General features: G+C 37.0%; 1 protein-coding gene across 14 annotated transcripts in view; it reads left to right on the forward strand.

Moving 5' to 3' along the window:
- Window positions 1–14,711, forward strand: part of HDAC9 (histone deacetylase 9) — a 392,579-nt gene that overhangs the window by 178,024 nt on the left and 199,844 nt on the right. For all 14 annotated transcript variants that reach the window (XR_001876264.1, XM_017823859.1, XM_017823867.1 and 11 more), the window contains 2 exons: window positions 11,811–11,939; window positions 13,816–13,931. Coding sequence is in view for 13 of the 14 variants with exons in the window: in XM_017823859.1 (XP_017679348.1) it covers window positions 11,811–11,939; window positions 13,816–13,931 (245 nt within the window). In the remaining variant the exon portion in view is untranslated. The remainder of the gene's footprint in view (window positions 1–11,810; window positions 11,940–13,815; window positions 13,932–14,711) is intronic.

Here is a 14,711-nt window from a genome sequence, read left to right on the forward strand (position 1 = left end):
TTAATGGGCAGCAAAGCTGAATGATTCTCTCCTGACATCCTAATGTGTTTTTCAGTGCTAAGGGAACACCAAGTGTCACACAGGCATTGTAAATCATGAGTCTTGCTTGCTTGCTTTCTTGTTCAGCAATCCATTTAATCTTTGTTTAATTAGTGCTAAAGCGGCATCTCCTTATTAATCTTTTAAAAATTAATTCTGAGAGTATAGTAAAGAGGAAAATATTCTCTGCAGCTTTTAATTTTCTGGCATCTAAGTAATGGGATGCTTAGGTAAGTAGGGAAAGACTTAAGTCTTGCGCTTTCTGTGTTTACAGATAGGTACCAGAGTTAACATCCTAGTGCAGTGACTATGGTTACTCAACAACTCTCAGCCTTGTGGATTGTTTCTTTCTGTACAAGATACAGCAGAAGTTGTCAGCAGTGGGCTTCACACAGTTTAGCTACATGGAGGATTGGGACTGTCCTAAGGGCTAGAGGCCAGGATATGCAACTCTTTGCACAGCTGCATTCAGATGCTCAGATGACAGACTTTGAAAAAAGCAGAGCAAGGGGAGCTATTGCTTCATTGGAGACATAAATATACCATAAGGAGAAGCTACACATCTGTAGCTAAGAGCAGAATTTAGTCTAAACAGCATAAGATCAAAATTTAAAAATCCAAAAAAAAACTTCCACCATCTATACCAGTCATAGATGTGTTTTCTACAAAGGACCCAAAAGCCTGAACCGCACATGGCTCATTAACTTTCAATGAGACTAATGCATCTAAATTACCCAGAGAGGTTTGAAAATTTCTCCCTATTACTGAACATTTTTGAAATTCATACTGACTGTTTTAAGAGCTCTGATGGGAGCTGTGCACTTTCAAAGACCTGATCATTTAATATGGAGAACTTTTGATTGCTGAGGTCCTTTATTCTATGTCTATCTGTCCAGGAAAATATTACCTCTTTATGAGATTACGGTAAAACTAACAAAAATATAGTGAGCAACATGGGTTTGACAAGGTAGAGGATCTTTTGAAATATTTTTTTTTCTTTTTTTTTTTTACTTTGTTGAAATAAATGCAGAAGTTCCTGGAAATGACCCTAACATTTGCATTTTCTTCAGTCTTTAAAATTTCACTTTTTGTGTGCAAGTGTTGATACAAACCAGCAAAAGCTAGTAAGTTCCAATAAAGTTTAACTCTCTTGCCAAAGCTGCATACTTTTAAAAAATGTTGCTGTAGGTGGAATTTCTGCATTTTGTTTCATGTTTTGGCTTTTGTTGGAAGAAATTCCTGGGAACATCATCATATCAAGTATGAACTGTTTTTTCTTTCCTGAGTTTAGCATAATCATGGCAGAACTGGAATGTCAATCAGTATTTCTATTTATTTTGGTTTTGTGCCAGTTGAATCTTTCCTTGCAGATGGAGTTCTAAGCTTTTGACTTGCATTTTGCTTAGGGATCTGAAGATCTCTCACAATAGTACAATTTGGGAAGATGTTTGTAGCTCACTTTCCAAAAATTGGAAGCACGCTCAATGGAAACATAGCATGGGGTTATTTAAATAGCAAATAGTACAAGGTTCTTGCTTGGACAGGAGAAATTGTGTAATTTCATACAGGAAAAAAAGAGGAGATGAAGGATTGTTTAATACTGTGATGAAAGAGAGGAAGAGGGCTGTGCTGAACAGCCATGAAGATCACTTTGTAAAAACCATATTAAGTTAACCTGATTAGGCAGTAGAATAACAGTGTAGCTCTTGTGTAATGAGAGTGAAAGATTCCTGAATGAGAACTCAGCAGATGTAATTTTTTAAGAAAAGAAATTAATTAGAATATTTCCTTACAATTCTTTCTGCACTTATTGACTCAGTAATTTACTGGAGCAGTTGAAACGGATAAGAAAAACATTTTGTGTGTGAAAGTTTTTCTCCCTTCCCCTTTTGTGCCACGAAATTTTATTTCTGTTTGCATTTTCTAGGAAAACACTATTCTGTGAAGTAACAGTATATGAAAAAGCTGGATTTCTTTTGGTCTTCAGTTTAAAAAAAATGTCTTAGATTATCCCAAACCCTCAATTACCATGTCTGCCAGAATGAAGAAGTCAAGCTCAGTGGAGAGAAGTGTTATTTTTCTCTGAGTTTATGAGTGAGCACAATAAATGGGAGAGGCACTTTGTTTATTGAAGCAGAGAAACCAGACAAACATGTTATGATTCTCCTAATTTTATCTTATTTTTCAGGATGCTAAGCATTTCTGCCTCTCAGAGTCCTTGTTTTCCTGGGTTACTTAGTCTCAACAAATTTGGACTAGGTAATGTGCCCAAAAGAAATCATCAGTGCTTATCAAAATGAGAAGGGATACAGAAAGTATCCTGATCTTGACTCCTTTTCCCATTAACCATCAGACATTTTTAGCCTTCACGAATTCATTGTCAATAACTTGAGAGGATGTGATTAGTAGTAAGAGGTTTTAGAAGAAGAAGAAACTTTCTCTTGAAATTGAGGAGTGAATCTGAAGCAAAGTATTGTTAACAGCTTTCAGATTCACGTGATGAACAGGTCAAAACAGCATTCAGTCCATGGGAGCCAGCAGCTGCAAGGAAATGTAATATGGTTGTAGCTACTGTGCTGGGCTGCAGTCATCTGGGCCTGTCAGAGCTCTGCAGCCTCCTAAGCTGGGGCTGAGGAGGGATGTCCTGTCATTCTGATTTAGCTCAAGTTAGAGGAGAAATTTTTTGAGGTAGATAGCTTAAAACTAAACAATAATGAATGCTAGGGTAGGCTTAAATGACATTGTCAGAAAGAAAAGAACTTGTGTAGGCATGCTTTGGTATCGTGTAAGCTTCCAGGGCCTGCACCAAGGTTTAATAGGAATCATCACCAGAATCACTCCCATGAAGACCATCATACTCTTCCCATCAGTGCAAGGTTGTTCTTCTATTAACACTTACTTTTAATTGCAGGAAAGCAAGGTTTTTATGCATGGATAATTCTTACTCTTTTCAAGATTCACTGTATTTCTGTTTTAGCAAAAATCCCACTACTTGTATATACATCCTATTCTGTCTTGCCAGTAATTACTCTGTTGTGCTAGATATTGAACCTTTTTCATGGCTAGACTAATTATACAATCTTGATCAAAATACTATCTTAATTCTTTTACTGCCCAATCCATAACCAAAATGGAAAGTTCTGCTTCATGTGATTACATAAAGGTTTTCTTACCCAAACTGTATATGTTTTCAAAAATGTTTTATAAATTAGCTTTAGGAAGTACCTTGCATAACTTTTTGATAAGCAGGTAATCAGATACTAGACATCTTTTTGACTTTGGAACCTAAAGAAACAATTTCAGTAAGGAACAGGGAACAGTTCTGAAATGTAAAGCATTTTAAGAGCATAATGTCCATTGACAATGAAGTTCAGTGGTTTTAATGGGCATTTCAAAGCCTACTCCCTCTGGATAAATAAGTTAAAAAATAGTGCATATAAAATCGGAGACTCTTTGAAGTCAGTAGAAACTGTGCTGTTTTGATTTCAGTAGGACTAGGACTTTTCTTCCACTGTATTTAGAGCAGGGACAGTTGAAAAGTAAACAAGAACATCTGAAAAATGGCAAAAAGAGAGAAACAGACAGTGAAGGGAAAAGTGGAAATCACATGGTATCAGATCATCCAAAATAGAAGATGTTGGTTAGTAAAGATTTCACTTCTCCAAAGTCCTGCAAAACATAGTTTCACTGAAAAATCTGTTCAAACCCACAACTCTAATTAAGGGGTTTAGCTGCCAAATAACATGTTCTGGCTAAAGCCAAGTAAGTATTACAGGGCCATTCATGAGCAACGGCATAAGCTTTGTACTTTGCTTTTGATTTTCTCATGGGAAAGTAATATAAATGAGAGTGATACCTCCCTGTTGGCTTTAACTGTTAGAAATGCAAAGCATGCTGAAATTGTACATAATTCTCTTCCAAAGGAAAGGAAATAGCATTTCAATGGTTTTCCTCAGTGTCTCGTTGAGTTATGGTGGTGCACAATTATTCCTGTTAAATTACTCTACCAGATGGAAGGTTGCATTGTATATTTAGCTAATTAAGTTGTAGGGGACTGGAATGCTATTACAGAGCATAAAGAATCTATCTAAAAGTAAACCTGTTTTAATTCAGTATCATTGTGTAGGTGCAGTATGGATGTCCAGTAAGACTTTAAACACATAGGGTTTTTTTGCTCCTCACATCCCTTAACATGGAGAGATAGTTTCAGAAAATGAGCCTTGCCTACAGAAGTTAGACAAACATGTTTTGAATGTCTGAACAACTTTGGAGCCAATGTTATCTTCATTTATGTTCAGTGCAGCTGAAGTGCCTTCCTACTTCTAAGATGAATTTGGCCTATGATTCTCGTCTGCTAGTAAAGCAAGATATACTGTGTTTCTGTTGCTTTTGTTTTCTTGGCATCCTGTACTCTCTGTTGCCTTTGAACAGCTCTAGAGTATGCTTCAGCAATCTAGACCTGCCCAGCTCTCATTTACTGATGACACTGATGGGGGAGAAGTTGATGATGTTTCATCATGAATTTCTGAAGGTTGATGAAATATTAGATTGTACTTTTTGCCCGCCGTGAACGAGATGTCACTGCTAGATATTTTCCTAGATTAAAATCTGTGGGATTTAATCAACCTATTAACAAATTTTTTCTTGTACGGGGCTTGGGGAACAACATAATCATAAACATGATTACTCTATAAAAAATAAATAATATATCTAGGGGTCAAATGGTGTCCCCAGCAAAAGCCTCAACTCTGGGGGCTAGGGATTATCTCTGACAGTTCTTCACTGAAGAGAGTATTTTTTCTTGGGATTTAGTGAATGTGGGTGGAGGATTGCAGCTGAAGAGTGGGATTTGCTATATTTGCAGTAAGTATGATATTGTAGTCCCATTACTTCTACCCACTAGAAGCAATTGGTGTAGATGATGAGAAGTAGGGGCGAGAATAACCAGCAGAGAACTAACCAGAAGAACTGCTAGTCATGCATATCTTAATTTGCTTATTATCATTCAAATAAGGAATGCCCTCTATCCAAGGGCCTGTTTCACCACTTTCTTTCTCCTCTACTCCTCCTGAGAACTCAGGTGCTAGTTGGCTCCCATAAGTGATATAAAGGTATGAAAAAATTAAAGAATTTGAGGATATGCAGGGAAAATGGGAATTAATTTTAAAATATCCTTGTTATTTTATTCTATGGTTCAAGACAGTATATATTAATTGCTTTTTAATCCCCTACTTATTAATGGAAAAGAATATTAGTCTACCTGTAAGAAGATGGACCTGACATAGCAGCAATATGTCATGGTTTCAGCAGATTTGACATATAACAAGGACTCATAAGATCCAGTGAAACTGTGGCCTCATTGAAACTACTGTATAGCCCAGTGGTGCAAATGCAAGATGCTGCTTCTGCACTAATAGAATTTATTAAAAATTCTGTCAAGAGACCTGTTCTTTTGCCTCATAGGAAATATATCACACTGTTCAGATTTTCATGAAAAATATAAAGATCTCCAAATCTGGCTAAATCCAAGCAGTACAATAAGTAATTCCTACATCTAACTCAATAAATCATGCCTAGCAAGACAACACTTGTTTGCATGGATAATGAAACAGACATTTTACATTTCATACATGCAGTGAATAACATTTAAAATAGCTTCAGGGAATATTTCATTTTTCGACCTGCTTTAGAAAATTAATGAAAATTTGCTAATCTTGTAAATTGGCCTCCTTAGCCCAAAGAGAGCAAAAGGGCTGCAAGATCCTCTCTAATCTAATTAGCTCTTTTACCATGTGTTTCACTAAACCTGTTTTTTTTATTTAGGGAATGGATATTTACTTTAGTCTGAATAAATAAAGCATTCTACCTTTTACAAAAGTAACATAAAGCAAAGGACTAAAGGGTTTCACATATGACCTGCACTCTCCATAAAGTGATTGGTTGTACAGGAAACAGTTTTGGTATATCCTGAAAACACATTAGGTGATGCAAGCCAGAAAAACAAAGTGTCTCCATCCTGTACTGCTGTATCTGGTTCTCCCGCCTTGTTGGGACCACCCAGCGGTCAGGTCCATGTAGTTCTTGGAAGAGCTTTAGAGGGCACGTGTAAATAGCTTTTAGTCTCATGAATCTAATTTAAAACTCTTTCAGAAATGGCATTTTAAATAGTCAGAATTGAGAAGTCATGAAACCCACAGAATTTTACTACATGCTAATGTCTTCCAGTCTGTCATCTAATCCAGAGGATGTCCCTATGTTCGTTGTCCAATATTGTCTTGTCAATACAAGGACGTGGCCTTCTACAGCAGATGTCAGTCAGTTACATGTGAAAACAAAAAGGCACTGCTCATCTTGCCTGTGCCTTACATATTCAGCTATGTGGAGGTGGCTGAAACAGTCTGTGGCTGCCTACAGGAAGCCAGAGCAGCAGTCAGAAACTCCATTCAGAGCATATTTGCATGTCTGCAAGAACCACGTGTGGTAGAGGAAAGGCTGTGAGACCACCAGGTCTCTCAGAAGGACAAACATTCACAACTCTCCATAAAGCAGCTGAGGAATCTGGAAGCAGCTTTGGTCTCTGATCTGTGCCTCTCTGCCTCTCTAGCTTTCTGCCAGGCTTTGGGTTGCATTCCTAGTTACGGTGAGGAAGCCCAGATTATCTTCTCATTTATCCTTTCTGGTGGTGCATAGAGCTATCTTGTGCATTTCATTCTGCCTACGTCAACTGGGGGGGAAACTGGGAAGTTTCTCCTTAGACTGTCGTGGTTGCGTGTTGTAAAGCACATAATGCTTATCTGTGCGTGGGTCTCTAGTACAATACTATAAAAAAATGGCAAACTATGTGATGTGAATTAAGGAAGATTCCTATGTCTCGATTTATTGATACTTGTTAGATATAAGCCAGAATAAAAAAACAACTCCTGTAAGGATTACACCATAGATTATATTCAAATCAGTATCATATATGACCCTTCACATCTTATTAAAATGATAGCTGAAGAAATAGAGAATACTAGTGAAGATTTACTTCAAGGTCATGAAGTCTTTGTTTCCTAATTTTTTCTGTTGACCTAATCATGTTGAAGGAGTTTAAGTTATTATTTTAAAAACGATCTTAGTAATATCAGTAAACAATTGCAACAGCAAACAATTCATCTTTCTCAAGTAAGATGTCAATTTTGCCGCTGCTGCTCATGCTGGTGTTGGAATCTTTGTAGCCAAATTTAGCATCATTTACCTTGCCTGCCCCACAGCTTTTCTAAGCCAGCCTGCCAGTGAGGAAAAGGAAATGCTTTCACTTTAGAGCCTTTCAAAGTCTTGACAAAAGCTCACTTTCTGTTCTTCAGGTTTCCTATATATGGTTTTAGCCTCGAGATGAGGACCTGCTCGCTATGCACCCTCTCCCATCCCCCATTTCCTGCCTGGGTTCATTAAATGCTGATTTGAAGTTGGCACACGCTCTTCTGATACAAAAGTAGTACTGTGTTCCAGGAACCATCAGAAAGTAGTGCATTATTGTCTTTTACATTCCCTTCATATATATCTTCTCCCTGTGCATAAAAAGGATTTTTATCCCTTCTTCTTAAATATTTCTGTGTGTTTCATGAAATGAAACAGTGAAGCAAAGCCTTGTCAAAAATACCTCAGCTCATTTGGGAGCAATCTGGCCCCAGGCTATATTCTTTAATGCTGGTATCTGCTAATATTAAGCAAAGTGGAGAACGGGACATAATGACTTCACCAAATCATTTTCCTATCGCTTTTGCTTGTATCTGAGTACCATGTTTCTTAGCAGAGACTAGCTTTCCTTCACCTGATCACTGATTTGTGATGACTTTAATGTGTACCTACATAATGAGTTTGTTGCAATGACTTTAATGTGTACCTACATAGAAACCTGGGTATTTTCCATTTTTAACAGTACAGTTACTTAATTCTTTCTTCCTCTATGAAGCCACCATAAAGTATGAGAAAAATCATTGGGACACTGTCACCTTCATCTACAACCAATGTTTGCAGTTCTGTAGAAATCATTACAGGTCATGCCAAGGAGTTGGTAACCAATCCTTGGATTGCCTCTGTTATCTTCTGTTGTTGTTTAAACTAATCTTTTTTGTATCTTTCATATCTGTTTGTCACTTACAATTATTTAAAGAGTATTAGCAGTCCATTATTACTAGCACTAGAAAGAGAATAATCCAGGTAATACCAATGAAACTGAACAAGCCATATACTGCAACATATCATTATTCCAACTTATGCTATAGCTACATAAACAAAGTCATTTTCAGACTAGTCTTTCCTGAAATCCTCTCAAGTGAATTGCTCAAGTGGGTATCAGCTGATTTGCGTTGAGATCACTGACATGGGCTTTTATAGCCTTCAGAGAAAATGGCGGTGTCTTTTTGTTTTCTTTGCAACAAAACACTCTCAAATAATATATTAATCCTTTCTTCAAGTGGCAACTGATTATTACTTGTTCCAAAGTGGTAAATATAGTAGAGGTGCAAAGATTTGTGGAGCAATGAGGTTAACCTATACAGTGACCAATTAAACCAATATCAGATGCATACTGGTTCTTAGAAGGATTTTAAATTATTAGCCCAATCTACTAGACTCCTGCCACGAAATTTTGCCATCCTGTTTTCCTTATCTGCCACACTTCTGGACACGTGCTCTTGTTTTATTCTTTTGTCTATGGCACTTGGGCTCCTTGGTGGGATGATTCAGTCCACTATAGTTGGAGTCACCTAACCCAGCAAACCTCACTGCATTTGGCACCTCCAGCACTTTAAAGGAGGTCCCATTTCCTCAGGAAGGTGAGATACAGGATGTCTGTTATATGGTGTAGAATTAATCTAGTTTTGAGTTCTGGACCACAATGGGATGCTTAACATACAGCAAGTTAGCCACACGCATTAATTATCTTGCTGTGTCAGTCTCTTGGTTTATGGTTGAATCACCGTATAAAGTAATAGACTACCTGAAGGTCTTTTCAATAATTCTGTGGTATCAATGCAGAAAAAAAAAGGTTAATTCTTAGGGGGTTTTATTTGCATGAGGATGCTACTCTGCAGCAAGCCTGGGGAGTAAATCTTTAGCCTCAAAAAGTTATTTGGCACTGACTCCCCATGTGACACTTCTTTTCCACACGGAGAATGCCTTTGGGTGATGAACATATTCATCCTCGGCAGTGGATTAATTAAGATGAGCAAAGGAGCCAATAGTGTGCAGTAGAAATACTTATCGAGTGGCTAATGCAAAGCAGTTATTTTGAACATTATCCCTCTGTAGACCACTTCTAAGAATCACTAGTTAAAATATTGAGCCAAATAATCATTTGAAACATAAGGCAGATTAATTATAATAATTCTTGACCATTTGTAACTACGACTTTCCAAGTGTCTTGCAAATACTAGGGGGAAAATTTAATTAAAATAAAAGGTTTGAAATATTTATTTTCACTTTTTGCTCACTTATTCAGAGTTTAAACAATTAAAATAGTTTCTGATTAATCTTACATGAGTGCCTTGGGGCGGTGAGTATGTATATATATGTATATACATTTATAATTGCAATCCACAGCTCCATACTTGAAGGTCAAAATGATTAATTTTGCCTTTTTAACTATCAGAGGAGCATTGACAATAATAGATGTGTTATTACTGCCCTCATGTAGGAGTGCACTGAAGCACATAGGATTGCTGTTGTGATCCATACCTCTTGCAGTCAGCAATAATTCTGCCGCAGCTTTAGTGGAGCAGGATGTTACAGTGATCTCTGCAGTCACACACCAAGTCAATGCCTCAGGCATAGCTAGGAATCAAGAAACCAGTGTCCAGTTCTGTATTTTGTTCATTGGAGCAATGAACATCATCCTCAAGCTGGTTAGATTTATATATTTAGTGCACTTAAACCAGAATCCTTTTTGCTAGTCATTGAGTCCTAGTAAACACCATGTTAGGAGCTGGCAGTGTCTCACGGAGAACATTCAGGAACGCCAGTATTTGAAGCTAACACTCTTCAAACATTGGCATTGTTTTTTATTGTGAGGTTTATTTTATAATTTTAAAACCACCCTTTTCCATGCCTTTTAATTTTAAAATTGATTATTTCCATTTAAAAATTATTGCCGTCTTTCATGCATCTTCTCAGATGGCTCATAAACTCAGACATTGACTTCAAAGTCTGTTTTCTGTGCTTATATGATTGATTCAGATGCAGAATATGATGGGAATGTGGTAAAAATAGAAAGGCAATCGCTGTGACTGAGCATGAAGTGGAGAATTTCTCCAGTGAGTGTTGCAGAGGATTTGTATCACATTAGTCTGTCACGGGTACAGACATATTCTCCTAATTTTTAAGAGTACAGAATAGTATAATGGAATTATTTGTAAGTGCAAAAGGATTGAGTGCCTTTTCTCTTAAATGTCATCACACCTGGTGCAATCTGTTGTTGAAAGTGTGTAGCGTTGTCGTAGCCCATTATTATATTTTATATTTTCGGTTTCATCGCAAATGGTATCTCAGATAGCAAACAAGTCTTTGGTACTTCATTATCAGAACCATAGATCTCAACAGTGGCAGTAAGTGATAGAAAATATTTTTAAATGTTTTGCTAGCCTGTGGATCTTGGTCTGAAATGTACTCAAGGCACAGGGTCTTTGGAGGGAAACACTTGACAAGTGCAGTGCAGAATGTGACAAAGGCCAGCATATGACTGCAGGTACTGCAGGCCACAGCAGCACTCTGGTGAGGTGCAGCCCTCTTGCTCTTTAGTGAGCATTTCTAGCTTCCCCATCACTGAGGGAACAAGTGGGACATCAGGAAAAAGGTGTGCAATATGACATGCTGGGCAAGAACTGGAATTAGAAGTGTAGAGTTGAGCTCCTGCCCCAAAGTGACAAGGGGGTAATTCTGAATTGAGTGAACGTATAATTTATTTTGGTTTTCTGCTAACTCTTGCTCCTTCTTTGGGGTGGGCTCAAGTCTTTGCATAGGAGAGAGAACTGATCCCAGTTTCCAGCTTTCTTTATTTTGAGATATCGCTTAGCCAAGCCTCAGTTTCAAAAAGGGAAATACAAACAAATTCTATTCTACTATTATCTTTCACTACCTCTCAGCAGTCTGTTGGATAGAGAGTATACTTAAATTAAGAGATAAATGAGTATATGAAATATTTTATTGTGCTAAAAATATTACAAAATAAAAAGCACAGCAGAGCTGGCTCTCATATAAAAAGACTGTGTGAATTTAGGAAACAAAGGTGGAACTTGCCCAAGGTGCATTAAATATAATCCTGGGTTTTCTGGGAATCAATCCTACTTCTTCATTTTCAGAGCATATATCTTTCTCTGCAAATGTTCTTAGGACACTGTCGTAAATCTAGTTGTTTGGTGTATAACTCAGAAAACACTGAAGTTCTGGGCCTAAAATTGCTGACCAAGAAATGTTCTGCCAGCAAGGCTTGTTATAATTTATATTTCTAAGAGAAATCAAAAGACACCAATGGAGGTTTCTCTCTATTTCTGTAATCAGACCTTAATCCAGTTATAAGGTTCCAAGGTCCAAGCTGTGTCTTCATCCAAGTTTTCACCTACAAGAGAGATAAAAATTATGTAAAATAAAATTGCATTTGTCTATAATTAATACTTATGATATTAGCAATAATTAATGGGTAACTTTAAAGTTGAAATAGGATGAGAAAAATACTGGGTCTGACACAAAGCAGTAATTCGATTTGTAGTCACATATTTTCTTTTAATTTCCAGCCTCAGAGCCCAATTTGAAGGTACGTTCAAGGTTAAAACAAAAGGTGACAGAAAGGAGAAGCAGTCCCTTACTCAGGAGGAAGGATGGAAATGTCAGTTCATTCAAGAAGCGTCTTTTCGAGGTGACAGGTAATTAAGAATGGAGAAATTCTATATCAGTTGCCATAGTTCACAGGTTAGTGGTCGTACTTTGAAATTGAAACTATTTGCTAAACAAAAAGAGCATTTACAATATTTGACCTCATCCTGACAATTCTTGCTTTGACTTTGCATTGATATTTAGTAGCTTCATGACTTGCTCAGGTGATCAGGTGATATCTTTATGCAATCAAGTATCACTAGTCTGTCAGACATGTATCTGAATTCACTTGGTGTATCAGAATTATGTCACACCAAGATGGAACTAAAGCACAACATGAACAAATTCACATCAATGTCCTCGTACATGCAGTTTTTGTGACAGCTTTTCACAGTATGTCATGTGTGAAATTGGGACATGGATGTGAATATACATATGAAAGTAATTAAATAATTTCCTTATAAATTATTTCCAGATCATAATTTTTTACAGCTAATTTATTAATTCCATTTTTGAAGCCTCTATGAGATTCTTGATCTCCACTTTTATAGTTTTAGCTGATGTCTTTATATTTTACACACTTACAAGATCTTTACCATAGGAGTTTTTTGTCTGACACCATTGAAAGAGCAAAAACATGGAAGTAGGTATCTTCCCTTCCTAGCTCTGACAATAATTTGGAGCCTTTCAGACTGTCATTATAATTATGAATACTGACTATATGACATTTTGGACCTTTCACCCTGATCAAACATTGTTGTCTGAAGCCTTTTTCCCCTTACTTTTTATTCTTTTAACTGAAAATAGGCCTTTATTTAAATGCCTATTTATACAAAAAGTACTATTTTAATTTTTTTAAAAAATTGGAAAAAAAGATTAAGTTTGTGTTTCTCCACTTCTATGGAAGTTATTGAAAATACAGTCCAAGAACTTTTTTGTGACCAGAGAGTCTAGCTGGGTACGGATTCACTTCAGTAAATCAAAGAGTAAGAGATCCAAGTAAGAGCTAGGAAGTCTCCTCTAATGTCAGCCACAGTGAGAGCACATATTTGCGTGTGAATTACGGCAGAAAGAGTGAAGAAGCAAAGAAGTAGCTATAGAATATTTACTGCCACATTTAGATATTAATTATTTTAACTTCTTGAGTGCTTTAATTTGAAAGCTATCCCATGAAATAGGCTTACTTCCACTAATACTACACTCTTCCATCTTTAACCTTCTTAACTGTTTCCATTACATAAATGTAATTTATATCAGGGTAGCATTAGAACAACACACAACAAGATCATCCTCTTCTCCTAAAACAGAACTCAGGACATTTTAAATCAAAATAACATGCAGCCTTTCAAATGCTATTTTAATATTTTTGCATACTGTAAATATTCCTTCATATTCGTGTCCAGGATGTAGCAAAAGTGTATATTTTGCCACTGGTATTGCATAGGTAATGATTAGTCCACACTGGGCTCATCCCTGTCCTAAACAGAAAGGGGTGGCAGTAGACCTCATGAATGGATGACATGTTATCATGACCTTTGCAGTCCTGCTATCTCTGTCATTTTGATCTCTTACAGAGACAGGACTCTTTGCAATTAAAAAGGAAAGAGTGTCTTTTCTTTACTCATTACAAGCTCTGTGTCTGTGTTTCTGCCTGATACTGAGTGTTATACCATCTTTGTGGAAAAAATAAATAGTAAATGCTTCTTATGTGAAGTAGACAGATCAGAAGGGGAAAGACCAAGAGCATCTTTCCTCATTAGCAAAAAAAGGAGGATGAACTAAAAATCTTCAGTGTAAGTAAATACCATAACAGATAGATACTTTTCAACAGCAAAGAAAGCTCTATGCCATAAAGAGTATATAATTAATCAAGATCACATGTACCTTTCCAATGTGAAATTCATGTCTGTTTAATCTGTTTTTCAGAATCCTCAGTCAGTAGCAGCTCCCCTGGATCAGGTCCCAGTTCGCCAAGCAATGGTCCAACCAGCAGTACAACAGAAAGCGAAACCTCAGTTTTGCCATCTAACATTCAAGCTGAGGTAAGACCCATTACTGTGGTGTAGATAATTGCTAAGATTTCTAGACTGGAGAGTATGGATGGTTTGTTTCTAATTTTGTTGGGATCATACTCAGAAGGAGAGTAATGGCAGAAGATGTAATTTTCAAGAATACCAGGACACTTGCAGGCTAACATCAAAGTGTATGATATATGACAGATGTCTTCATAAACGAGATGCATGTTCAGGAGATGCTTTGGTAACAAAAGTCCAAGAAAAAGCAGCAGTAGTGCTACTGGAAGAATGGAGGTGAGCTGGGAAAGAAACTTGGAAGCATTTATATTACAGAACATTATCTTCTGGGATAACCTGAAGAGGTGCTCAGTCCTTGATACTGATGAAAAACTCCCAGGCGGAAAAGAGCAATTTAGACATTGGTGATCCTAACACATATGAGTTAAGTTAAGGTAGTCCCAAGTTCAGATGAGTGCTGAAGTAAATTCATTTAATTACAGTATTGGAGTTAGATGACTAAGTCCTTTGTCACATTTGTCTTTTATTTTGCTGTACCTCAGTTTTCTTATCAGGGCAGTACTTACCATCATAAGTGACATGCCAGAAGTCCCGGATACTTCTTTTGTAAAGAGAGATTGTAAGTGGAAGGAATCTTAACTACTCCTTGTTCTGTTTCATGAATACGTGCCCATAACAACAGGAATGCAGATGGTAAATCAGTTGTGATAAACCTCATTTAGCATAGACCACAGGCCTAAGTCATGCTTTCCATGACAGTATTGTAAAGGGACAGTACATTAATGTGAC

The sequence above is a fragment of the Lepidothrix coronata genome, unplaced genomic scaffold (assembly GCF_001604755.1).
Source record: "Lepidothrix coronata isolate B3197 unplaced genomic scaffold, Lepidothrix_coronata-1.0 Scaffold106, whole genome shotgun sequence".
Classification (NCBI taxonomy): domain Eukaryota; kingdom Metazoa; phylum Chordata; class Aves; order Passeriformes; family Pipridae; genus Lepidothrix; species Lepidothrix coronata.